Source organism: Takifugu flavidus, chromosome 10, assembly GCF_003711565.1.
Source record: "Takifugu flavidus isolate HTHZ2018 chromosome 10, ASM371156v2, whole genome shotgun sequence".
Taxonomy (NCBI): domain Eukaryota; kingdom Metazoa; phylum Chordata; class Actinopteri; order Tetraodontiformes; family Tetraodontidae; genus Takifugu; species Takifugu flavidus.
In genome coordinates, this window is record NC_079529.1 from 3513028 (window position 1) to 3537569 (window position 24542).

The 24542-nt window shown below is 44.0% G+C and overlaps 3 protein-coding genes and 2 long non-coding RNA genes across 8 annotated transcripts; 2 read left to right on the top strand and 3 right to left on the bottom strand.

The window, feature by feature from the left end:
* Positions 1–782: 782 nt before the first annotated feature.
* twist1b (twist family bHLH transcription factor 1b) lies at positions 783–2019 on the bottom strand. The gene is made up of 2 exons (XM_057045361.1): positions 1487–2019; positions 783–1335 (listed from the first exon to the last, which is right to left on the bottom strand). Exon 1 carries the CDS (start codon positions 2017–2019, stop codon positions 1513–1515), a length of 507 nt encoding a protein of 168 aa, XP_056901341.1. The 3' UTR covers positions 783–1335; positions 1487–1512.
* On the top strand, positions 2017–3408 carry LOC130532623 (uncharacterized). The gene is made up of 3 exons (XR_008952377.1): positions 2017–2156; positions 2243–2338; positions 3174–3408. It is a non-coding gene; the product is annotated as an uncharacterized LOC130532623 (long non-coding RNA).
* Positions 3409–10146: 6738 nt separating this feature from the next.
* Positions 10147–14735, bottom strand: macc1 (MET transcriptional regulator MACC1). Of its 2 annotated transcripts, none has more exons than XM_057045340.1 (5): positions 14618–14735; positions 13536–13655; positions 11405–13443; positions 11144–11332; positions 10147–11065 (listed from the first exon to the last, which is right to left on the bottom strand). In XM_057045340.1, exons 2-5 carry the CDS (start codon positions 13645–13647, stop codon positions 10862–10864), a joined length of 2544 nt encoding a protein of 847 aa, XP_056901320.1. In that variant the 5' UTR covers positions 13648–13655; positions 14618–14735; the 3' UTR covers positions 10147–10861. The 2 variants fall into 2 exon arrangements, with proteins under 2 accessions (XP_056901320.1, XP_056901321.1); XM_057045341.1 differs by having other exon boundaries at positions 13536–13727; positions 14618–14712.
* Positions 14736–15208: 473 nt separating this feature from the next.
* Positions 15209–16921, top strand: LOC130532625 (uncharacterized). The gene is made up of 4 exons (XR_008952379.1): positions 15209–15888; positions 16489–16523; positions 16635–16675; positions 16757–16921. It is a non-coding gene; the product is annotated as an uncharacterized LOC130532625 (long non-coding RNA).
* A 1511-nt stretch (positions 16922–18432) lies between these two features.
* sp8b (sp8 transcription factor b) lies at positions 18433–23174 on the bottom strand. 3 transcript variants are annotated; one of them, XM_057045359.1, is made up of 2 exons: positions 23039–23174; positions 18433–20691 (listed from the first exon to the last, which is right to left on the bottom strand). In XM_057045359.1, exon 2 carries the CDS (start codon positions 20656–20658, stop codon positions 19354–19356), a length of 1305 nt encoding a protein of 434 aa, XP_056901339.1. In that variant the 5' UTR covers positions 20659–20691; positions 23039–23174; the 3' UTR covers positions 18433–19353. The 3 variants fall into 3 exon arrangements, with proteins under 3 accessions (XP_056901339.1, XP_056901337.1, XP_056901338.1); XM_057045357.1 differs by lacking the exon at positions 23039–23174 and adding an exon at positions 21136–21272; XM_057045358.1 differs by lacking the exon at positions 23039–23174 and adding an exon at positions 20881–21020.
* Between the last annotated feature and the right edge of the window lie 1368 nt (positions 23175–24542).

Genomic DNA, 24542 nt, shown 5'->3' on the forward strand with positions numbered 1-24542 from the left:
ACGGCCTCCTTAAATTTCATAGACATCTGGGAATTCCATACATGCCTTGAAAGCCAATTACACACCTTCAAACGGACACAAACTCTGGTTTGGACAGTCAGAAACACTTTCCCATGATCAATCAAGATTTATTCTGTAGAGAGAACTGGGCTCGGAGCTTTCGGGGAGGCACATTCTTATTAAAGATGTTAAGCCAATATATTTATACATGTTCTTGTTTTAACCCTGATTGTTTTTCTAGCGAAAATGATTATAGAAAGAAGACAAAATCTGCGGATTATTATGGTATATGGACTCAAAAGGAACATGACCCAATATCAATAATCTTAGGATTTACTCACTGAGTCGCAAGTCCTAAAATTCACGTTCAGATAGAAATTAAATTGTAAATTGAAGATTCTGAAAAACATTTTCAGTCGTCAAACATTACATAAAAACGATCAATGTCATATTTATATTTAAAGATTTGGATTCCCGGTTACATGAGAGAGAGAAAAAAAATTAAACACTGGATTATTTTTGGAGTTTGTGTCACTAAAGAGGAGGGAAAAAATAGCTGCACTCGAGTTTTTATTGAGCCAATAACTGCATCTGTTTCCCCAAGTGATCAGCGATCACTTCGACATTAAATCCGAATTATAATTGGAACCATAATCACCCGCCTGCTCGTTCCAGGGTATTCTTTAACCGAACCTATTGCTTTTCTTTTCACAAAATCATTTTAATTAGATTTCTGTGCACTGCACATCGGATCAACAGACCAAAGAAGGTGAAACACTTAATTTTTCTTAGACATTTTCTTTAATGCAAAAAAGTACAAACATATACAAAAAAAAAAAAAAAAAAAAAAAATCACAGAAACATACGCATTTAAAAATAGGAGTTGTATTTGTATTTCAGACACAGGATCTTTTCATGTAACAAGTGTCAATAATAAATAAATAAATGCATTCTGAAAAATATTTTAGCACAGGTTGGATCCACACGGTCAGCCTGTAATGTGAGCTACACCACCAGTTGACAGTCTCACACCAAACGCTGAGACCACTACTCCAAAAATGCACGTTGACCTCCACAGTTTTTAAGAAAAAGAAAACAAAAAAAACAAGTCCAAATGCATTTTCATTTCTTGAGAAAATTAACAAGTAATATTTTTCAACACCCGCAGTCAAAAATATGAACGGAGGCGTCAACGCACGGCTGCAGGTCGGGCCTCCGCATACAGATCCCCTCCAGAGCTCATGTCTCCTTGGGTTTAAATAGAGTGATCCCATGTATCCAGCATTGGACTCCAGATTTGTCCCATCAGAATGATTGAGAAGAATCAGCAGTAACCTGGAAGTTGGATAAGGCATTTATTAGCACTGATGTGTGCAGAAAGGTACACAAACTGTTGCTTCAGACCACAGTACAACTCTCTGGGGGAAAATGGAGGCATTCTCGAGTGGCTTTACGCTTTTTTTTAAAAGCTGAAAATCAAGCGCACCATTTAAGGTCCAATTCCTCCAGATGCTAGTGAGATGTTGACATGGACCAAGCGCCCTCCATCCTCCACACAGAGAAGGCGTAGCTCAGTCTCTCATGGGCCACATAGCTACAACTTGCCATTTTGGAGTCCAGCTCGTCACTTTGCAGCACCTGGCACAGGAAGTCGATGTATCTGGCTGCGAGTTTGAGAGTCTGTATTTTGCTGAGTTTGTCTGAGGGCAGAGTGGGGATAATTTTACGCAGCGCCGCGAACGCCTCGTTCAGGGATTGGGTCCTCTGGCGCTCCCGCACGTTTGCCATGACGCGCTGCGACTGGATGTCCTCGAAAGACTGGGGGCTGCTGCTGTTGGACTTCTTCCCCCTTTTCCCAGGGGTCGGGCTATCTGAGTCCTCCCCGTTTTTCCTGCTCGGTCTCCTCTTTCTCCCGCTTCTCTTCGGCTGTCTTTCCAGCTCCCCCTCGCTGTTGCTCAGGCTGTCCACAGGAGAGACGGGGGAGCTGCCGGACTCTTCCCCTAGGTTTTCCTCAGACATCTCCACTCGGGTAGAAGGTCAGAAAACGTCCCCCCCTCCAAGATTATTCCCGTCTCATGAAGACACAGAATTAATCCATCTGTAGGCGAGTTCTGCCTGGCTCTTCAGACACATCAGTATCCATAGATGTGTTCCTGGTAAGACAACTCTTTTCCGATTCTTGAGTAACTTTGTCAGTTCTTATAGGCTGCAGCGCGTAAACTTTTTTTGGGGGGAGGCGCAGGATTGGACAAGACGAGGAATTACGCGCAGCCAGGGGCGGGAGCCTGTGATGAAGAGTCAGAAAGGCTCCTGATCCAAATTCATAGCTGTGAAAAAGGTAGTTGATGCAAATAATGTGCAGCCCACACAAGTGTTTCTAAATTGTTTGGTTAAGTACTCAGCCAGCATGTGACTCAAAAGCACTTGAGGCACGTGAACGCATCATATTTAATAATACATGAAAGTTTTTGTGTATAGATGCTGCAAAAGGATATGTTCAGTGTTCATTTACCCGCATCTGTTTGAGCAAATCCCAGCAAATACAGTTTAGATTTATGTTTCCAAGTGTTGTTTAAATCAGAATGAAATTTATATACAAAAAAGAAGCTCCCATAAAGATAACATATGATCCCAATCCTCATATTTGACATGCAGCCAGAAAGCACATTTTCTGACTTTAATCTTGGAGACGTGATGCCTCACTGGCTTATCTCCCATTAGAGGGTAGACCTTCTTAGGTAGACCTGATCGTAGAACAACTTGAATTTGAAACAGATGGGAATTAAAGTTGCCCATCTATAAAACAATGCAGGCGGGTTTTACTGAACAGTTTCTGGTCGGAGATGGGGAGGGGGCCTGTTTTTAAGAGGCCGCCGTATTTACTGGGTTTGTGACAATATCCATCTTGTTTAGTGGAGGATTACTTTGTTTAGGTTGAGAGGGCCTTGGTCCACAGGAGCCGCATGGCTCAGGAAACAGGGGGCAGCCAGGGTCAGGGGTCACAACACCAAGGTGCATCCATTTACATCCCTGTGCAGGCCTGAGAGTGAAGTATTGTTCCAGCAGAAGCATTTCCCAGTTTACTGGCTGATATATGTTACGCTGACATAAAGAATTGCAGATGTCAACATGTTTGACTGGCTCATGAATGTACACTTTATTTTCATCACCAGTCTGCGTGTTTCAGCTCTACAAGTTGCAAAATCTGGTGTATCTTGATGTGTGGGTGGCAGCTGAAGGATTCCTCAAGGTGAGCTCACCTGTGTGGGCGCTCTGTCCATGGTCCTGATCACACCATCGTTACCTGGCCTCACATGGAGCGGCTGAAAAACTGAAATCCCTTGACTTCTTTGTAGTGATAAAACTAAACCACTTTGATTTAATGTAATAAAGCAAATATGGGATTCAGGTGGCCTTTTTTTGCTCCTTCAATGACTGTTCCACTTCCTGTCTGGCCCTCATCTGCATCCTCAGTTTTGAATGTTACATGAATGTGTAATGCTTGTTTTGCCCCAAAATCTGTCTAATTCTCAGGTGAGGGTGTGTTCTCTCTTTTCTTTGTCGACCATTAAGAGTTTTTCTTTGCAGAGATTCCTGCTTCATTTTCTGCAAAGATCAGTAGAAATCAACTCTTCAATCACCCCCCCAAAACAAACAATGATTCCAGTCAGAGGGCTTCATCTTCAGTATCCTAAGCCTGCATCCCGAGAACACGCATCATCCCCATTTATATAATATTAACGAGTAAAAAGCAACAGCATTGACGCCCACTTTACATTTCGATTTCTTGGCAACGTTCTCTACGGAGTTCAACTATGTGCTGCTGAAGTGACTCTGAGAAAACACAGCTGCTCCTCCAGCATATGATGTCATCAGAGGACAACTCCTCCACTGTTGATCTTTAATAAAGACAAAACTTTCATCAGGAGGTTACGGGCTGTCATGGCCCCGGCAATTAACCAGAGCATGAGGACATCAACGGATCTGCTCGCTTTCTGGGTGTCATTCACCACGCACCGCTGTCCCATCGGCCAAACAGCGACAAAGTCCCCGTCGCTGAGCGGTAACAGGGTGCTGTGTTGTGTCAAGTGTGTATTACAGACTCGTGTGATGCGACACACCGGTTGTGAGTGACCCCAGGAGTGTCATGAAGTACCCTTCGCCGAGGTCACACCATAACAGACACGACTCAGCCTCCTCTCCGCTCAGTGCTGGCTCAGATCCGCAGAGACCTGTCTATTTTCACTGCCAGAGCGCTAAAAGGCGGCGATTGTCTATCAGCCCACTTGTATCTTTTGAAACAACAAACCGCAGTCTTTCACTCGCACGAGGCTCCCCGAGTTGACAGTAATATTCATGTTCACTCCATTAAAGCGTAAACCGCAGCGAGTCCGGCCGCCTGTGACAGATCACCTGCGAGAGACGCGGCGAGACAGGGGCGCACCCTTTCAAAGGCCAGGCCTAGATAGGCTCTAATCAGGCCCCGTCCGGTGAGGTCAAACAGCAAACTTGGATGACAGCATTTTCTCCCCCAACCTCCGCAAAGATCCCTGAGAAATCCAGACGTCGTATCAGAGGATTTCTGATAACAGCAGTCCAGCGAGAGAAGCTCTGCAGCGTTCCATTAAGGAGTGGAGGATGAAAACAAGCCCTTTATAAGCTGTCTGGACACGTAGGAGCCAGGCCTGCTGAAGTTAGCAGTAAAAGAAAGCCTTTGAAAGCAGAGTGCTTTGATGTTCCGTCTTCTAATCTCACTTTAAGTCACCGTTCTTGTGTTTGAGAGACAATTAAACCTTGTGAGGGAGAGGAGAGCGCGGCCGTCCCTGCTGTGCCATCATGTCAAAAAAAGGATTCTTTGGACTACAGAAGAGCTGAGGAAGAGCAGCATGAATGAGTGTAATGAGTGTTCTATTAGGTGTTGTCCTACAGGGCGTGTGGATATCAGACAGCTCTACCGCACAGTGACACCTTATTAGCCAATAAACCTCCAGTATGTTTTCACAGCTTGATGTGGAGACTGTGGAAGTACAGGGAACCTCTCTCTCTCATACACACACTCACACACTCACATAGTGAGGGCTCACATTTCATTGGTGGGACTTTAAAAACAACAACACACAAACCTACAGGAAAAAACAATTAACTTAGCTCAGTGAAAACACGGGAGAAGAATCACGGCAAAGGCCTCGTTGTCGGAACTGTTTCACGTTGAGACAGTCCTGCTGAAATGTGCAGTTGAATGTGTGACAGCTTGGAAATCCCACTCTGCAAACAAGAACATCTTCATCCCGTAGCACTTTTCTGGCTAATAGGGAGGTAAGAAGAAAAAGGTTTCAGAGAACTCGTCGGAGAAATCGTTCGCATGTTTCCCACCACAAGACAACCTTCATTTGGAGCCTCCAGGCAAAAGAAAATTTCCAAACCCTCAGAGGAAACGATGGCACATGTGCTGTACTGACATATCATCGGGACGCGCCCACATCCAAAAGTGCTCTGCAGGTGCACGTCGGAAATTCCAGAAAAGGAATAAATCGCCTCCATACGCTGCTCCCACGAGGGAGCTCTTCTGTTATTGTTTCATATTTTGAGCATAACTGACAAGATGACTTGGCAAAAGCCCCCTAGTTGGGCCGTCCGCGCTGGTGCCCAATATGAGAAACAATAAAAACCGAGCTGTCTGTCCGCGACGCCAACAGCTGCAACGCTATCTGTGGCTCAGAGCCCGGCGAAATAAGCCCTGGAGGACGGCGCGTCCCTCAGACTTATGTAACTCTGAGCACAGTGCAGGTAGTCCCACGCCGGTCTTCGGGGTCCCAGTATGGGCCCTGGGATGAGTGGGGAGGTCAGGGAGAGTCCTCCAGCTGCACAGGAGGATGAATAGCAGAAAGGGAGGGGAGACATGGTCAGAGGTGTGTGTGTGTGTGGGGGGGGTAATGGTGAAACAGAGGGGGGGGGTAGAGGATAGATAGATAGATAGATAGATAGATAGATAGATAGATAGATAGATAGATAGATAGATAGATAGATAGATAGATAGATAGATTGTACATTCATCCTCATTAAGGTTGTAAATTATGTCAGGTAGTAAAGACCCAAACGGCTCAAGTGCAGCTGTGTTCCCATCTCCCCCAGATTTGTGCTCACCTCTGCTTCTCCCTGTGTGTCAGTAACTCCTCCTTCTCCTCCTCCTCCTCCACCTCCTCCAGTCAGGGCAATCTGTCAGGACACAATAGGCTACCTCTCCAGCTATGTTGTTTTTGAAACGAGACCCCCCACCCCTTCCTCCTCCTCCTCAGCCCTGCTTCTTTTTCCTCGAGGGATTTCTCTGTTTGTTTCCTGGATGGCTGTTGTGCTCTCTCCTCGCTCATCAGAGACGAGGGTTTATGGAGCTATCGCCTCACACTTGGCCAGGAAATTTCTCAGTTGCGCTGAGAGTCAGTTTGGACATCGATGTCTCCACGATGGCTCATGCATAGTTAACGGGGTGTGTCACCAGTAGAACCAGTTGGGAGGACTGGCGTTGCCGAGGTCTCTCCGATTAGTTGGTGCGACGCTGTTGTAACGTGAGGATGTCTGTATCTTAGAAACGACCTCATGGGAAAGGATTTACATCATGAAATAAGCTAATTTTCTAGTCTTTTATAGCGTCTGATTGGAAGATGGACCTCTGTCTTGTTTGTGTTGTGGAGTCGGTGAACTTGTTGAGGAACATCTTTTTAAAAGCTCAGGCTTTATTAAAACGTTCTGCCTCCACATTCTCATCATTCTCGGCCCTCCTCCATCTGGTTTTTAGATCACCAACCAACTGGGAGCGTCATGGTTGGTATATCAGATCTGTCAGCAGACGTGCTCTTTGCCCCCCCCTCCCCATCCCCACGTGATCGCGGCACACCTGATAAAACTACACACTCGCAGAGAGGATACGATCACGTCAACATAAATAATCCGGCCTCGGGGCCGACTCCATTCACTCTCACCTGATCCGGCCCTCGGCTGCGGTCGCTCTCTCGGATGTTTATCTTGTGTCCTCTCTTTTATAACCACAGTGCTCTGCCATGATGGAACGCTGTGAGGTTGGTTGATGGAAAAAGTGAGAGCGGAGCGAGGCATCCAGGGATGTGGATGGTGATTACTCACAAAGCTGCTCTAAAGGTCTGCCAAACACTCCAGGTTGTTTTCTCTCCTTTTTTTCCTTTTCTTGTTTCCCTGTGAGTCATTTAGTAACAGAGCTTCCTCCTTCCCAGCGGTGGTCATGGGAAGAGGCTCCGAACAGGCTGTTAGTCAGCAGAAAGGCATTGAACTCCGGGCAAAAATCAACACCTTGTAACACGCACCATCAACCCTGGAAGCGAAATATAGAGAGACGTTAAACGTTACAAGCTGACAGTGAGAATTCACAGCTTTGAAACAAAAAACGAGATGCTCATTTAAAAGACTTTTAACTTTTGTCCAATGCATGGAGTACCGATAAACAAACTTCATTCTCCATTGTGTTCTCAGCAACTTTCATTAGAAGCTGGACTTTATCCGTGTCCACATCACATAGCACCAAATTGGTGTGGTCCAATGAGGAAAAGAAGGCGAGCAAAGGGAAGTGTGGTGGTCTCAGAGACACCGCCAGCACCTTGTGTGTACATAAATCACAGGGCTAATAAATTGAAAGCTAAATGACTTCTTGCCCTCGACATATATCACGGAGGCAAAGCAAATGAAGCCCTGTATACCCCAGAGGACAGAGGAATGCTTCTGTTCATAATGGTGATTTGTGGGCGGCTCTCTTGCTGTAGGAGTTAAAACAGGCCTGTTTAATGCATTATGGCCCCATCCAAAAGATGCATTTTGACGTTTTCTGAAAGGAGAACCAACAATTTAATAAACTTGACAACTTTATTTGTCATGCATATTGTTCATCCAATTTAGAATCAACTCAAGCATTTTTTCGTTGGTTAGACATCAAGATATACTCTTATTTAGATCATCTTTAAACAGGTATTGGTAGGACAAATCAATCAGATTATCACAGATTAACTATGCACCCAAAACCTGTTTACGTTAGTACAATAGCGACACCTGGTGGACTAACTGTGTCACGTCATTTTTTGAGGGAAAGGATTTTGATCTACGGGTTGAATACAAAACACCGTATTACTTTAATGTGGGTTTACGGGAGTGTATTGCAAGTTATCAAATCATAAAAAAGATCTAACTTTGAAGCACTGCCCGTCACTATGGCTACAGCCATTGCAGCCGCATAAATGCAATAAAGAGTCAAGTTTTTCTTGGCAGAATGATGGGATGATGGCTGGATGAAAATGCAATTTCAGCATTTTCTTTCAGCTCTTAAAGTAAACAAAATCAAGCCTGCAATCTGAGCCCTGCCCGAATCACCAGACCACATCCAGCCGCTGTGATTGGTTTCACAGAGTCCATTGTTCTGATGCAGAGATGCATCAGTCAGGAGCTCTGCGCCTCACACAGCACTAATGTAATGAGGATTTACTGTGTGTGTGTGTGTGTGTGTGTGTGGGGGGGGGGGGGGGGGGGTCATGTTCAGTATGTGTCTCTGTGCATAATTGAAATTTTTACTTGAATGCAGCCAAACATTAACACAATAGAGGGGAGAATTCTCTGGGTACAGGTTTAACAGGCGTTTGTGTCACATTTGACAAGCTAATGTGTCAGATTTGTTGATAAGGTACAGCAGCAGGGCAAAAAAGCTCCACTTACGGTACAAACAGGTTTCTATTGTATTGTTTCACAGAGAATGAATGAGAGACATTCTTACAGTATGACCACAAAGACCTTTTCTGTGAGTGAAAAATACAAAAGGGTGATTTATTTGATGATTCACTCTAAAAGAATGAATGAGTAAGTGATGTGTCAAAAAACATTACTTGTTTAAATGTTGTGGCGATTTTACTGTGGCTTTTTAAAATGTTCCTTGATCCATTAATGCATTCAGCAGAACCCTCCTACATGAAAAATGCATCATAGGGACCCAAAAGTCTGGTGGTTAAAGCTGGGAAGAAAAAAGTTGGATTAAAGTAGCTGAAGTTAAAAATATAATAAAAAGCTCTCACACAGTGGCTCCGATTCAGAAGTAAAAGACGATAATAACTTTCCCTCTCAGACAATTCCAACATTAAAACTGTCCACAGCAATGAAGAGATTCTTTTTACCAACATTATGAGTTTACATCAATATGTTTAAATACAAATGCACTGCAACATCTCAAATATAATGTATATAATATAAATATAATATACTATGGTGTAAATGTAAGAAATCAACATGCTAAAGATGCAAAACCCATGAGTTCTCAAAAGAAATAAAAGTTTGAATATAAAAAGGCCTAAAAATTGAGCCCTATCAGATATTTGCAACTGGATGACATATTGAGCTGTTTTAAAGATAAATAATTAAACAAACAAATAAAACTTGCTGACAGAGCTGGAAAAACTTAAGTCAAAACAGAAAAGTTACTAATCTAAAAAAATAAATCATTACATCTGGATTGATAGCCCTCAACCCCCCTGTGCCGGGTCTATTAGGGTCTGACGTGCTCGTTATAAGCAAACATCCTCACTTTTGTGTTGATTATGACAGAAGGGGCGGTTTTTCCAAACCAGAGCTGCGTCTCAGTTGCGCTCTGATGCTTTCTCCCGTCTGTCTATGTGTACCTTGCTTTAGGCGTGGATTTATAGAAACCTCAGCAGCACCTGCCACTTGCTGCAAACCTGTTGTTCCAGCCGTGGCGGTGCTCCGAGCGGCTCCTGTCATGCTTCCTGAGAGTCACCGCTGTCGGCTTCCATCCCCCCCACCTGCCTCCATCTGCTTGAACGTCCCTCTTAAAACCAGAGATCTGTTTCTGCCATTCATGTCATTCCAGTTTGTGACGGGTGAATCTCTCCCCCTGTTACACAACGCTCTTCTCATCTAATGTACTTTTTTGGTGGCGTGTTCAGCGAGTTGAGCTAAGGTCAGCGGAGCGGGTCAAGCTCTGTTTGCTAAAGAACTCACTGAGGTCTCAGCTGAAACTGGCTTAAACAAACAGTGGGGAGAAACGCAAACAGCCGGATAAAGTCAGCAAGGGATAAAGCGACACGTCAGAGGAAAACTCATCCTCACAACAAATAAAACACAAGGTTTTCAGGTTTGAATGAAACAAGTTTATCAAAACCTTGTAAAACACTTCAGTACCAAAGACATGAACCTTTAAACATTTGGCTTTCACTTATCAACACAATTAATTTACGATTTAAATGCCACATTCTTATGCATTCTTTTTCTTTTGCTCAATAATAGCACAAACTCATGCCTACCCACATATACAGTACATATACAGCACGACAACATAAATTATTGTTTGTTTGGGCATTGGGAAACTTTGGTGAAAAATCCATGAGATCCATGAATTCTCCGTATTTTGAACCCTTCAGTTGTAAGTCAGCAACAATGTTCACATTTGTCAGCTCTATTCCTGACCTATACCATCCTACAGAAAGGAATTACAGTACATAAAAATAAGACTGTTAAGGTTAATCGAAACAGACAGTGATTACACTGCATGCCATTGCAATTAGATGCCTGGATAATGACGATAACGAAGTTCAAGGGAATGTGCAGCGGAAAAAAACACACGTGTTTTCACAGTCTGATAAGAACTCTCACTAAGTGAGTACAGTGATCGTCCCACGTTGAGACTCAAAAAGTAGCTTCATATAAAAGAGAATTCCTGCTGGGCCAAAGTGGACACGAACCAGACCAAAACATCCCAACGCTGTTGGCTTGTCGCCAAAACGCTTCCGATTCTGCCCTCTAGTGCGCGGAGGTTGCCGTTGCCGCGGAGATGGCCTAACGTTCAGGAATTTTGAAAGGCAGCGTCTCTAAAGACATCCAGACAGTTGACGGTGACGAGGACGCCGGTCAGCTGCCTCCACTGTCTGGTGGCGGGATTTTTCATCTTGTCTAAGATCAGGTGCAGATCCTGGATCATGTCCTTGTAGTGGTCGCCATAACGCAGACTCCAGGAGTACAGGTAGTCATAGGCAGGCTTCCACATGGACTAAACCAGGACAGGAAATACAGTGATAAGGACCACCATTACAATGTCACTTCAAGGTCATTGAGGCGTCAAACTGACCTGGGAACAAACTTCGCCGTTCTTCCCTCGGTGAGGTGCCTCATATCCCGCTATGTGAGCGCTGGAGAGTTTTCCTATTTTCTCTGCCAGCTCCCTCCATCGGACCCCCAGCTCCACAGCAGTGGACAAGATGACTGTGTCCTGGATGAGCTGGGCCACAAGATTCATGGAATCCATCCTCAACAGACCCTAAAGATGTGAAAGAGAGCAAAACGTCACAAAAACAGGGGCGCAGCGCGGCTAACGGGGTTCTGCACCTACCGTCAGGAGTTCATGGAGGAACTTCCGCTTGGTTCTGTCCGTGTGGCAGTCCTCTTTCAGCTTTTCCAGAACGCAGGCCACTTTGTCGGCTTCCGTTTCGGCGCACCTCCGTAAGACCGTGTCGATGGACAGGTGGTTGTAGCCCAACACGTACGCAAAAGCTTTCCAGCTGGTTATGTGTTCCGTGACCAGTGTCTGGATGGAGGAGTACATGTATGTGAGCTTCCTGAAGGGCATCGTCATGTTGTCCAAGAGCACCTCTGTGGACAGTTGTATTCCGGTGAAGTCAATCACTTGGTCTCTGGCGATGAGCTTGACATTCTTGCAGTGCACCAAACCAGTCCTGCCTCGGAGGAACCCCACGTACCACTCTTTTACTTTTAGGTTGCCGACCGACTTGACGGTGTCTTTGGAAAGGAGGGCCACGGTGTCACCCTTGAAGTACTCCAGGAGGTGCTCCACGTGGGACTGACGCAGGACCGACTTCAGGGCCACGCCGTACCACTGCAGGTTGACGGGACGGTCTGTGAATTTGAAGAACTCTGGAATACTTTCTTCAGGAATAGGTAAGGTTGTCGCCATTTCAACCCGCTTTTCAATTGGCTTCGGCGTCCGCTTTTCCAGTCTGACGGGAGCTGCAGGAGGCGAAGACACTTTAAAGCGAGCGACAGTCACAGAGTCCGATTCCTGCACTTGCAATTCAAATTTAAAAGGGCTCATTTCTGCGTTGCTGGCGCACGACACCGCCACGGGCAGGTGCAAAATCGTCCCTATTTTCAGCTGACTCTGCCTCACTTCTTTCCGCTTGTCCTGGGGTTTGATTTCAAACACCGAGTCTGTCAGGGTAATTCCAATGCGCAGGTCGTTCACTTTGTCTGGTTTGAACCCGTGCTTGCCCCAAAGCTGCAGCACGAGAGGAGGAAGACTTTTGTTCCCTTTACAGATGACTGAAAATGGAAGCTTAGGCGGAACGTCCTCGTGGCAGCAAACCACTATGACGAACTTAAATGACGGGTGGATGTACCTGGGCCCGTAAACCGCTACCACGACCTGGCGGCTCAGGTAATCCCACACTGAGGTGGCGGGCGGCTGGATCGCTGATGCCTCCGCTACTGCGATCACAAAAAAATGTGTCTTTAGATCCCGGATCTTCATCTGCATCATGTTTTTGTGGACGCTACAGTTGTCCACTTTAAGGTACGGCCCTTCGCGCTTGTTGGACACCAGACCGATCACAGAGGTCATCACCTGACTCAGTGGGTCGCTCTTCACCTCCCCAGAAAGTTTAATCTCCAGAGTGATGCCCTCCTTCATGTTGATGTTGCTGAGGACCACCTCAACCAGCGGACTCATGGTCGTCTCATAGTTGCTGTTGAGTCCAGGAGGAGGGTCGAGCATTGATTTCAGCGTGACCTCCTGGAATTCTCCAGGAGGAACGTGGCCCTCTGGAATGTGGATCCGGATTTCAGAGTGTGGTAACCGCACCGATCCTCCGGTGTGGCCGATCCTGGAGATGACCTGAGAGTCAGTGGCCTGGGTCTGAGCCCAGCCTGGACTCTGGCTTATCAGATTTAAATCCAGACATGAGCGGGTGAGCTGCCTGTGGCTCAGCCAGGCCATCTTATAGGCCTCTCTGTCGTTCTTTAACCACTCAAAATCTGGGTTCAGCACCTGTCCGGGTGGCCTGAAACTATTCTCCCGTTTGAGCACTTTTGCCTCCACACCATTCCGGACATCTAAAGCGCTCCTCCATCTCCCGGATTTGTTAGCTACTCGTTGCCGGTCCTCCAGGAAGCCTCCCAGGCTGCCTTCATCAGACGATGTGCTTTTAACATCCTCTTTACTCGTCTCCAAACGCTGGTCTTTGGCTTCCTCCTTCACAGTTAAGTTAGAAACATCCCTGTTGCCATGAACAATATCATCTAAGAAAGGATTTGATCCCGATAGTTTTTCCCAAAAAGGATTTTTTGATTGCGATGAAAGTGACACTTCAGTTTGTAGAGTCGGCTGCTCAGATTTCTCAATCACTTGCATCCCGCCTGCGAATATGTTACATTTTGGTAGAAACACTGTTACGATTAAAATTGAAATTTTAAAATTAAGAATATCCCAATTTGAATTTGGACTTTACCTTTGAGGTTATCAATTGAAACCCTGTCATCCAGATCAATCAGTGTCCCCTCAGATTTACTCCTGATGAGACTCCCAGCACGATGGAAGGACTTTGTTCTTCCAGCTGCCATTTTTCAGCCTGTGATCACAGATAATGCTGCTGTTTAATCACTGTTTTTCACTGTCATTCAATCTGCTGCCTTTAGTTTTCCTGATAAATTGATACAAACACAGAAAAGAGCATTTGAATTTCTCTTTGAATTAAAAAGCACATTTTTTATAATAGCATTTCCATGGTTTTCTATCATATTGTAATTGATATCTTATTCAAACACACAAGCTAAGTTATAAATTTAACATTAGCCTAACATTATTTTTAAATGAAATATAGTAACTATTCAAAATATTAGCGATCAATGAAGTTGCAGCCTAATAAATCTGAGCCATGGCAGCAAACAGCACAATGACAGATAATAAAGCTGTTTGATAAATAAAGCTGTTGTTCTCTCCCACTTCCTCCCCCCAACTGTTTTGACCCCCGAGCCTTTCTCCAGAGCTTATTGTCTGTTTCTGATACTGTTCCACAGAAATTGGCATAAAGAATGAACTCTTCTCTCTGTCACTTGTTTGTGTAAAAACTCATTCACAACCTGCCAGAGTGAGTCAGTCATTAATAATGTGGTTTCTTACACCGGTGCACAAGAACAGGTTGGTCTTGTCAAGCCTTCAAACACCATACTTAACACTGCTCTGTCCTGATCAAAGCAAAGACACTTAAATACTGTTTAATTATGCTTCGCTTATATGATAGAATTATAATATTGTGAAAATGTTCTTTTGAGAATGTTAAAGGAAAGTGTTATGCTTGTAGAAACGTTAAAGACATATTACAATGTTAATAATCTCGAGAATAATTTCTGAACAAAAATAGTCCAATACTAATCTTACATGTCTTTTGAATTTAAATAAAACAAAAAGTGGCTAAATGTATCAGGCGAAGATTCCGAACAGGTTTATATGATGTAGTTACATATTAATCTAACTAACTATTTAAGATCCTTGGTCAAATAGGGGGAGAAACGAAATAAAGTGTGATCTCACCGTCGGCATAGGAAGATCGTATTTCCCTCTGGTGCGTTTGCACGAAAACACACTATGACCACTGACAGGTCTTTTCCTGGGTGTATGTATGAGGGTTTTACTGTTTGTTCTTTCAACGTGACGTGTTTGTAACTTTGCGTTTGAACCCAGCGAAGGAGTGGCCTGTTGGAGTTATGAAACTACAATACCCACAATGCACCTTCTTGTTGACACAAGCGACACTGAAACTCAGCGGCTGACCCACCTGTAGTTTCGACAGGAGAGATATGGTGATAATAGTGTCACGGACTGGGCTGTTAAGTCAGATATTTATGTTTAGATAAGGGAAGACAAAGGACAAAAATGGCTAAATATTTTGTAAAATGGCTATATGTACATTTGCACAGCAGCTTCGGGCGTCCGCATTGCTTTGAGGCTAATTTGCTAGTTAAAGCAGGAGGTATCCTGAACATTAGGAAGCCAAATAAAGATGGTCAAGCCTTTAGGGGTTTATTGATTTCACTGTGTTACACAGTAACCGATAAGGTCAAAGTGAGCTGAGCTTAATCTCATCAAGGACAAGAGCCACGTTATCTCAAAAAACAGGTAGTAGGATGTACCGATGACTAGATTACTAACGGAGACTGCCCATACATTTAGAATATAGGCCAAACCACCGATATGTAACAGGAACCCACTGTTTTAGTCTTGTGACGTTGAACACTTGGATTGTTACAATGTATAGAAATGCTTCCGTCTACAGAGGCCTTCCATTCATTCAGAAGGGGACTGCAACTCTGGGACTTTGTAAATGGTGGCTGCAGAAATCTGGGTTATTAAAATGGGCCTGCAGGATGAACCTACATCCTCTTAAAACAGGAACACTATAAGTATGTAAATGTGTTCTAGCTGTGACCAATCGAGTATTTCACGATTATTTCTCCGAAGCTCGGAGTTTACTTGTGTCTGCCACTTGGGGGAGCTATTTTCCCACCAGTCCTGCAGTCGGACTACACCAAGAAGGAACTCAAAGTTTTAGCTTTGGTACAACAAAATTTAGAATCTGCTGGGCAGCTACTGCACCGAGACAGTCAGACTGGATGTCTGACATAACTGTTGTTACTGCTGCTATTCACTGGAGGAAATGGAGTTGACTGGGCTGTCGTTCACCTGTTGATTTGCTGTGAGAGGTCAACATGTCGGCCATGTTGGAGTTCGCTCTGAGATATTTCATGCCAGAGAACATGCTATTGACACCCCAAAACTTACCTTCTTCAGGAGCAGACGAGCAGGTGATTACCTTAGAGGAGATGGCTTCATTGTGTGATCAAGCTTTTCGGTCTGAACATCCCAGTAGATGCAAAAACCTTAGTGGCACTTACTCCAGAATCAGGTGATATGAAGTCCTCTCAAACAACTGCAGGTTACAGCCAGCAGCAGGCACACTGACACGTCTGCTGTATCACAAGGACGTGTTCTGTAAGCCGAGCAGCTTTTTTTTTGAGGTTTAGTAGCTGTGACAGATGAAGCGGCACCTGTGATATAACATAAATCGATCTAAATTGCTGCACACATTGTACGGCGTCGGCCCTGGCAGCCTAACAGCAGCCGTGTTAATTATTTTCACTAACCTCGCCAAATTGGCGTCCCCTGGCGAGCGGTCGGTTTGATGATAGTGTCAGTGTGGTTGGCAGTTTTAACCACGAGGCTGCCCACAGATGCATCGCTGGTCAGAGGTGCACGGGAAGTATCAGGGTTTGCTTTACAGCTTTAGAAAAAGCCATCATGTGGTTGAAAAATGAGCTTTTCCTGCTGCGTTCTCTGTGTGTGGATTTTAACAAAGCTGACTCCTAAAAACTATTTGGATGTTATTTATTTTTCAGATTTTCTAGGTGATTGGATCAAACTTGATCCATATACGAGCACGGTGAGAATAAATGCTGCCGTATGGTCATATTGGTCCATCTTTGTGGTATTCTTGCATATATTTTATTCTTTTCTATCCCAATTTAACTTTGACATGACTGTTTTGTGACAGGACGTTCTACTGTTGAAGGCCAGGGAGAGGAAAAAGGCCATGTAAGTTTATTGTATATGACACCACCCAGAATATTCCTACTGATCTATGTAACTAAGTTTTTGTTTTGAATAATATTTCAGAGACATTCTTCAACTCAAGAATTCTGTGTCAGAACATTTTTTCATCATTTTTCCCAGTTATTTTCTCTCTTTACTGTCACATGTAGGAATTCAACTTGCTAGATAAAATTTAATAAAACAAAAATAATCTGTGCTGCTTGTCATGATGTTTTTAATAAAGAAAATACCTGTAATTCAGAAAAAGCTTTTTTCTTATTATGAAAAGATACCCTCTGATACTTCTCTGAAAATGTTTTAAATTCTTAAAGTAAAATAGTTTGTGGTTTGAGGTTGTTCCTTTGTTTTGTCCCTGCAGCATTTCCTGCTTGACCGCATCATCACTGAAGAAGAAAACGCAAAGGTGGGAAACCTGCAATTATGCAGTTGTAATTTATTCTTTTTAGAATTTAAAGAAGATTCAGGTGAGGAGAAACAAGAGAGAAAGAAAAGAAGTTATTGAGGATTGTGGGTGGGTGCTGGATACACTGAGGAAATGCTCTCATAAAGCAAAAAGCACATTATGGTTATAATTTTTTTTTATAAATGATAGTCTTTGTGTGGTGTTCTGATGAGTTATGGTCTATACTTTCCATAATTCCCAGATTTTATTATGATGGACTAAGTTGTAGAAGTGTTTTGCTGCTTGTAGTTATAGTTTTTGTATTTTTTAAAAATTTAGTTGAAGGAATGAATGTTCATATTTTAGAATTTTAAAAATAGTGACAAACAAGCCTGTTTTTCATTTCACTTTAAACAGTTGCTGGTTGTTTAGGCCGCTAGATGGCGCTTTAGGCCTGTTTAGCTGTGACAGAAGTTAAGACGTGTTTTATCTATTCAATAATAATTCAATTATAAAAGGCAAAAAGAATATCCTGTTTTAAGACGTCTTTCGAAAGATCATGTTGTAAATTGTTTTGGTATATGTAGATATTTCACGAATCCTTTCTAATTTATCTCTCTCTCTGATCCTAGTTTCACATTTTTAAAACGACCACATTTGACGGCGTCGAAATGTGTTGCTGAAAAATGGCAGGAATAACAGAAGTCAAATAAACGATCGTGTTATAAAAATGTTTGACTATAAGTAGTGAAAACAGGGAAAAATTCGAAGGAATTCACAGACTTTTATCTCGGAAAACTAATAGTTACAGAAGACCGAGGACTGAATACAATTAAATTATTAAGACAACTATATTAATAACATCAATAACCTAAATTAATATAGTTACTATAAGCTATTTATAGGCCCATTTAATAAAGTTACCTCGGGCAAGAATATGCGCCGATGGTTGCAAACTTGAAATGTAGCCAACTACTAAAGTTAGGGTTAGTTATTATATATATAAGTTATTTTGAGGATAAATAACAGCATACCGTTTATGTTGTTATTTATGTTAAAATTATCAAAAATAAATCGAAAGATTAGCATTCCACCCGTTGATCCTGGGCTAATTTGAAATTCAATCAGTGAAATCCAATTCAGTCCGAGATTTAGAGATGAATACCTAATTTTATTCACAAACGTCTGTCTTAATAGCATGCTTTGTTTTATTGTTTCATTTTACTATTTGGTTGTAACAGAAATCAGGGACAGGCCACGAGTTTGCTCCCGGCCATTTCAACTTTATGGCCTTCTATTAATGAAATAACATTTTTGTCATCTCACCAATTCCAAAAACGGATCGATCAACTACCTCTGAATTCATGTCTGCACTTTATTGAGTGGCTTCAATAAAAAAGCCATTCTCGAAGGGAAAGAAAAGTCATTGTAAAATTAAAATCACTTTACAACATGCGTCTTTAAATTAAATGAATGGGTAAACAGTAAATGATTTCAAAACCTTACAAATAAATTCAAAGTGCGCCTAAAGATATACCCCTAAATACAAGAAAAAGTCGTGGTTAAATATAACTCCCCACAAATACATTTCATATCATGTCGAAGAAAAATCAAAGTACATTTTTCCGTATATTTTCAAATATTTACTAGAGTCCATATGCAACTAGAAATACCTATACAAAATCGTCTCCTGGGCAAATACATAACTCACCTTTACACTGGGCTGTAATTATTCTAACCTACATTTCTTATATTTACAACATCATTTCGCAGCCAAGTGAAGTAACCACAACTTCCAGGCTGTGGAGGACATCGCAATATGGGATATAAACCTACAACTGCACCGTCTTTACGTATCCCACCATACATCTTTACATCCTCTATGGACAAAAAAAAGAGAAAGAATATCTTCTGCTCTGTCATAAAGTGCCACAGTTTGGTTCTGGATGTGTTTTTAACAGCAGTAGCACAAGTCGCAGTGTTTTCTGTAGTTTACGTTTTCAAATCCCAAAATATCAAGTGGGAGTTTCAGAAAGCTTCGGCCCTGTCAGACCGCAGATATTTAATGAGAAGTTTCTCATGGGACAAATGTGGGATTATGGAATTCTGTCTCGTCAGCTGGACAGTGAAACGTTGCAGTAACGTTGAATTATTTTTTTTCTTTAAATGGCGACACTTAAGCATGTTTGCATACATTTAGTATGTCCACTTCCACGTCCTCTCGGACATGTTTCATCGCAACACTTTGTTGTTTTACAGTTTCACGTCGGAGGAGTTTTTAGAGGCCGTTCATGCCGACTCCCTGGGTTGCCTCGGGTGGGTGCAACAGGTCAGGGGAATGGCACGGGGGGCTGCCCGCCGCGCTGTGCTCGCTGTCGGTGTCACTCCCTCTCTTCCCTCCGCTGCCCCCGGAGCCAGAGCCGGCGGACCCCCCAGCGCTGTGAGTTTTTACATGTTTACTGAGGTGGTCGCTGCGCATGAATCTCTTGTTGCACACCGGGCAGGCGAACCTTTTCTCTCCGGTGTGGGTGCGTAAATGTCGCTGGAGCTCATCCGAGCGCGTAAATCTCTTCCCGCAGAAGAGCCAGTTGCACACGAACGGCCTCTCGCCGGTGTGCCACCTCAAATGCGCCTTCAGGTGCGACGTTTTCCCGTAAACCTTCCCACAACCGGGGATGTGACAGCTGTGGAGACCTTTCCTCCTGAGACTTGCGCCTGCCGGTCCGAGTCTCTCCGCCTCCTGACAGTTGGGACAGTCGCAGGTGGCTCTACCCGAGTAGCGCCGAGAAGATGACCTCGGAGACCCGGCTAAAGACGCAGGTGGACCGCCAGAGAGCATAGTCCCACCTGTACCGGCTAATGGAGACGGACTTGTGTCCGGGTAAGAGGACAGCACCGGTTTGAAGCCGTCCATCAGGTGCTGGCCAGTTGTCAACAGGTGCGGCGAGGGATTTGTGCTGAAAGCAGAGTGACTCAAAGTCGAGTAATCAGAATTATATCCGCCCAGAGGAGAGTGCAAGGAGGTCTGGAGTCCACCGGAATGTAAGGAGGTTTGTAGTGCCGCTCCGTTGGGATTTTGAACGTCAATCCAGCCTGCTCCCATATCCCACCACGCAGACGCCCCGGTTGTTCCGACATCTCCTGTGGGGATACCGGGGTGAGATGACTTGAACCAGGACTCGTATGGATGCGCAACGCTCATCCTTGGATAGATACCCTGCAAACTGTCCACAGAGGTGTGCACCTTCGAGATGAACACCGGCTGGTGGCTGGATTCTTGCGAACTATTGGAAACGGAGGCTTGGAACACTGAGTAATCGTTCCCAAAGTGTGAACTAGACGTGGTGCCGGGCGTGAGGGAAAAGGCACTGGATCCGTTGGAGCTGTTGGTGCCAAAAGAGTCCGTGATGCCGGTTCCGTTGCGGGACACCCCGAAGCCGGACAGGCCGGATCCGAGGCTGCAGCTGCTCGCGGCGGCTCTTTTCCACGGGTGAAAGCCTTTTCCAAACGACGAGGAATTATCCGAAATAGTCGAGGGCGAAGGGCTCGGACTCCCTATTTTGTTGCATGTTGCAGCTAGCATGGCTAAAGGAGTCGATCCCAACCTCGGCTCCTCCTGAGAGCAAAAGGAAAGCAGTAAATGACTGGTCAGCCCAACAAGTTTAACAGGTTCTGTACTGGGGTTCCTGCGCAGCATTTCACCCTCAAGGACAGTAAGAAGTTACCAAAATGTTTCGTAAGTCTCAGCAGATGCTTCAAAATCATTGGAAATGACATTGTGTGGTTATTGTATTATTATTATTACCTTTTAGTAGAAAACTTAAGCAACTGGCAGCTTTTACAGAACGCAGAAGAGGGTGCCAAATAAAACAGGCATGCTCTACAACCAGCAGGACGGAGTTAAATCCAGTTTACAGGCTTTCTCGGACGACCACTTGCTGGAACTATGTTTGAGCAACTACCTTCGGTGCTACTTTTGCGCCTGCTGTAAGTTTAATCCCCGTCCGGCCGGACAATGACAAGAACCAATTAAACCAGTAAGAAAGTCCTTTCGACTCACCCCTAGAAGTGAAGTTGCCATCACACAAAAACACTGCCCTCCTCACAGAATCTTTTTATATTTATGAATCAGAGCCACTGTTTTTTTTAGAGGTGCGCAATACAATGATGTGTTCCGCCCATTCTTCCACAATTGTAGGCTCCTCTCCGGCTTTGAAGTGGCGCTGTGACACGGGCGTCCAATCAGCGGCCGCGTCCCGCCGCACCGCCGCAAACGACCGTGAGGTCATCAATAGAGCCCCCTCAGACAGCTCTCCACCCTCGCCCACCCCCACCGCCGCCCCCTCCATAATAAAAGACAGCGGAAGGAAGGTAAAGTTAAATGAGAGCGAATTAAGAAGGAGGTATTGGGGTGGGGTGGGGTGGGGGCGCTTGTTGTTGAAATTTTACAGAATATCAGGTTATAAATTTTGAAGGAAGGGTTGATGGGGTGGCAGCCTGTTGATGGTGGATCCAGCAGGTTCGCCTTAACCAGCGACGTCAACACAATTGCTGCAAATCCAATCCAATCAAAGTTGACTTATATTTATTTTAGCAGCATCTTAAATGATTCTTGAGCTCAAAAAGTGCCTTCCACGAGTACAAGTAAGACACCTATCAAAGCCGCGACAGGTTTACTTTATAAAAAGATCTTTATTATACTGAAATTATTTCTGTTCAGGCATAACTTTGTATGTTTTAACTGTCCAAGACTTAATATAGACAAACTATTAGGACACAGAGGCTTCATTGTTCTGACCAAGGACCGATATTACACCGTCTCAGACGTTCACATCACTGTAATTGTGCTCAATTATGGTAATAGTTTTGATTAAAACTGTATAGTTGGCGCATTCCGGTGGAGGATTATTCCGTGTATTGCCCGAAAGCATCACGCACTGATTTGTAAAGTTCATATTTTGGAATGGCAACACAAAAAAAACAACCTTGTGAAAACGCGTAATTGGTGGACACGATGGAGAGTGCCACAGATTAACAGATTATTTGGGCCACAAAAGCACTCTGTGTCAGAATGAAATTGTAAGACGGCTGGGCTGAATTGCTTCATCGTTTTCCCCGCTGACATTTAGTTTTATCTTCAGAGGAAGCTGCTGTTACATAATAAGAACGTGAAGGCAAAAAGCGCGTTGAACCCTGGCACATTCGTAGGCGCTATTAGCATGCAGTGCGCTCCGGAGGCATAAATTTCATTTGAATTTCAAATTTAATAACGCGGGAGGTTTTTAATCATCGGCGGTTTTATTTGTTTGATATTAACATGCTTATTGACCGGGTCTGTTGACCAGCCTGGTCATTACAAGACGTGGAAAAGTTAATTAAAACAACCAGGGATTATTCATCACATCATCTGCCTAACCCGTGTCGCTTCCTTTATTACACAGCGTGATAGATGGACTAACTGATTAATCCTTGTGTTTCTAGGATTGGACAAGAGCTTTTTGGATTAATTTACACTGCCGTGCCTTCATGTGTCTAAAAATGAAGTGGAGAAAAAAACATTGTTATCATTCATACAGTGAAAGAAAAAAAAGGCAGATGCAGGAACATACCGTGCACTTATCTTAATAGATTTTGTTGCATCACATATGCAGTTATTATTCTTTCTTGAATAATTATTCACAGATATTTTAAAAACACCCGTTTACACGTGCAGTTTTGCATGTATGTATTTCTTTGCAGTTCCTTCACATATCCGCTTTTCCAATAATAAACCGACACCACTCCATAAATGAATCAAACGGTTTACTGACGCTCTAAAGATTCAAAAACGGGTCGATCTGGTTTATTTCATTACATTCCAGCTAAACTAATCATTTGATGCGACCCCAGCATCCCGTCCACATTATGTAATGTGAAAGCGAGTAAAATGTGCCGCTGTAACGAGGAGAATAAAAGCCACATACCGTGTGCCTCCGCTCCGATGTGCATTGATTGACCCTCGGTGTTTGCTCTCAGAAGAGTAAAACACATCTCCTGGCGCAGCTGTGAGCGTGGACCACGCCAAAGAAATGTTATGCTGGCAATTCAGGTAGGAACAACTTTCTTTAAAAAAAAACAAAACAACCTTTGTGATATACACACATACACGCCACATAAAACTAACCTGATAAATAATATGCCAAATGTAACCAATCTGCTTTTCCCCCTTTCTTTCTTTTTTTGCCGAGGAGGGGACGGTCATTCATAATATTGAGCGCAATGGGGATTTTACGCATTTAAGGAGCGAGGTGGGCTGCCGCTACGGGGGGACACGTTGGCCTCTGGTGACAAATTACCGAGTGATCACACCAGCAAGACTGATGTCAGAGGTCAGTGTGATAACTGCTCGACAGAAAACGTGTTGCCGACGAAGCCACAGGGAGATATTTAATTCACCTCAGATTTTCGAATCTCGTTGTAAAATTTATTTAATTTTCCCGGGGAAAGAAAATCCCCTTTGTTGCCTGTTGCGTCTATAGAGTCGGTCCTACTTCATATGGTGCGCAGGTTGTTCTTAACGCGCGGCGGTAACTGTAAGCCGCACTGAACAGATGTCCCCATTCAAGGCTTTCTTCTCCTCCACACATGGGCCATATTACCATCATGAAATCAAACTCAAAACCTGTCCCTTTAGCCGCTATAATGACCGAGTTATTCTGGGCCGCTGAGCACGAACAAAGTGGGTTCAATATTGCGTGCTGCAGAATCACGGCTCTCAGGGTCGGGAGAAAAGCGTCACGGCAGACGTACACAATATATATTTAACGTGGAGCAACGAGATAATCTGACACTTCCTCTTAAAGATGACCCTGGAACTCTGAAAGTAATGCTTTTAATACGTTGCAGATGAGTGGATTTAATATAGTTTTCTGCTATTTACTTAAATAAATAAGCAATACTGATGATATAGAGTATGCTTTCATTTTATTTATAGATAGATGGATAGATGGATGGTTTGGGGGTTGCTTTCTCTCTTCACCAGGAGGGTGAAATAGCAGATGTCCGTCTACACTTTGTGCTGCCAAGTGGGTCCAGAGTGGGGCGGCCACAGACACAAGGGCCCAAATGGCACCACAAAAGATATGCAGGAAGCCCCTCTCCGCCTGGGTGAGCCACAGAGAGGGTCTCCCTTCTCTCTGCCAGTCCACAGGCCGCGGCAGCGGCGGGGCCATGTGTCACCGGCTGGCGTGCGCGTCGCGGCGACACTCGCACATAAACATAAATAAGCATGCATATGTAGGAATGTGCAAAGACCAACCGGGCTCATCACTGGCATCGTCTCCATCACACCTGCACATTGCACTCAGAGCAGAGCCCATTAATGCCGTCGTTTTTTGCAGTCAGATATTTTTATTATTCAACTTTCAAATGAGCAGCTGAAACCTGAATTTCCAACGCTGTGCTTGTTGTTGGCAAACAGCTCATCGG

Coding starts and splice junctions, on each gene's coding strand:
- twist1b (XM_057045361.1), bottom strand. CDS start 2,019: ATGTCTGAGGAAAACCTAGGGGAAGAGTCCGGCAGCTCCCCCGTCTCT.
- macc1 (XM_057045340.1), bottom strand. CDS start 13,647: ATGGCAGCTGGAAGAACAAAGTCCTTCCATCGTGCTGGGAGTCTCATC. Junction 13,444..13,535: donor TTCAATTGATAACCTCAAAG/GTAAAGTCCAAA, acceptor ACATATTCGCAG/GCGGGATGCAAGTGATTGAG. Junction 11,333..11,404: donor TCCTCCATGAACTCCTGACG/GTAGGTGCAGAA, acceptor TCACATCTTTAG/GGTCTGTTGAGGATGGATTC.
- sp8b (XM_057045357.1), bottom strand. CDS start 21,156: ATGGCAACTTCACTTCTAGGG. Junction 20,692..21,135: donor TGGCAACTTCACTTCTAGGG/GTGAGTCGAAAG, acceptor TTTTGCTCTCAG/GAGGAGCCGAGGTTGGGATC.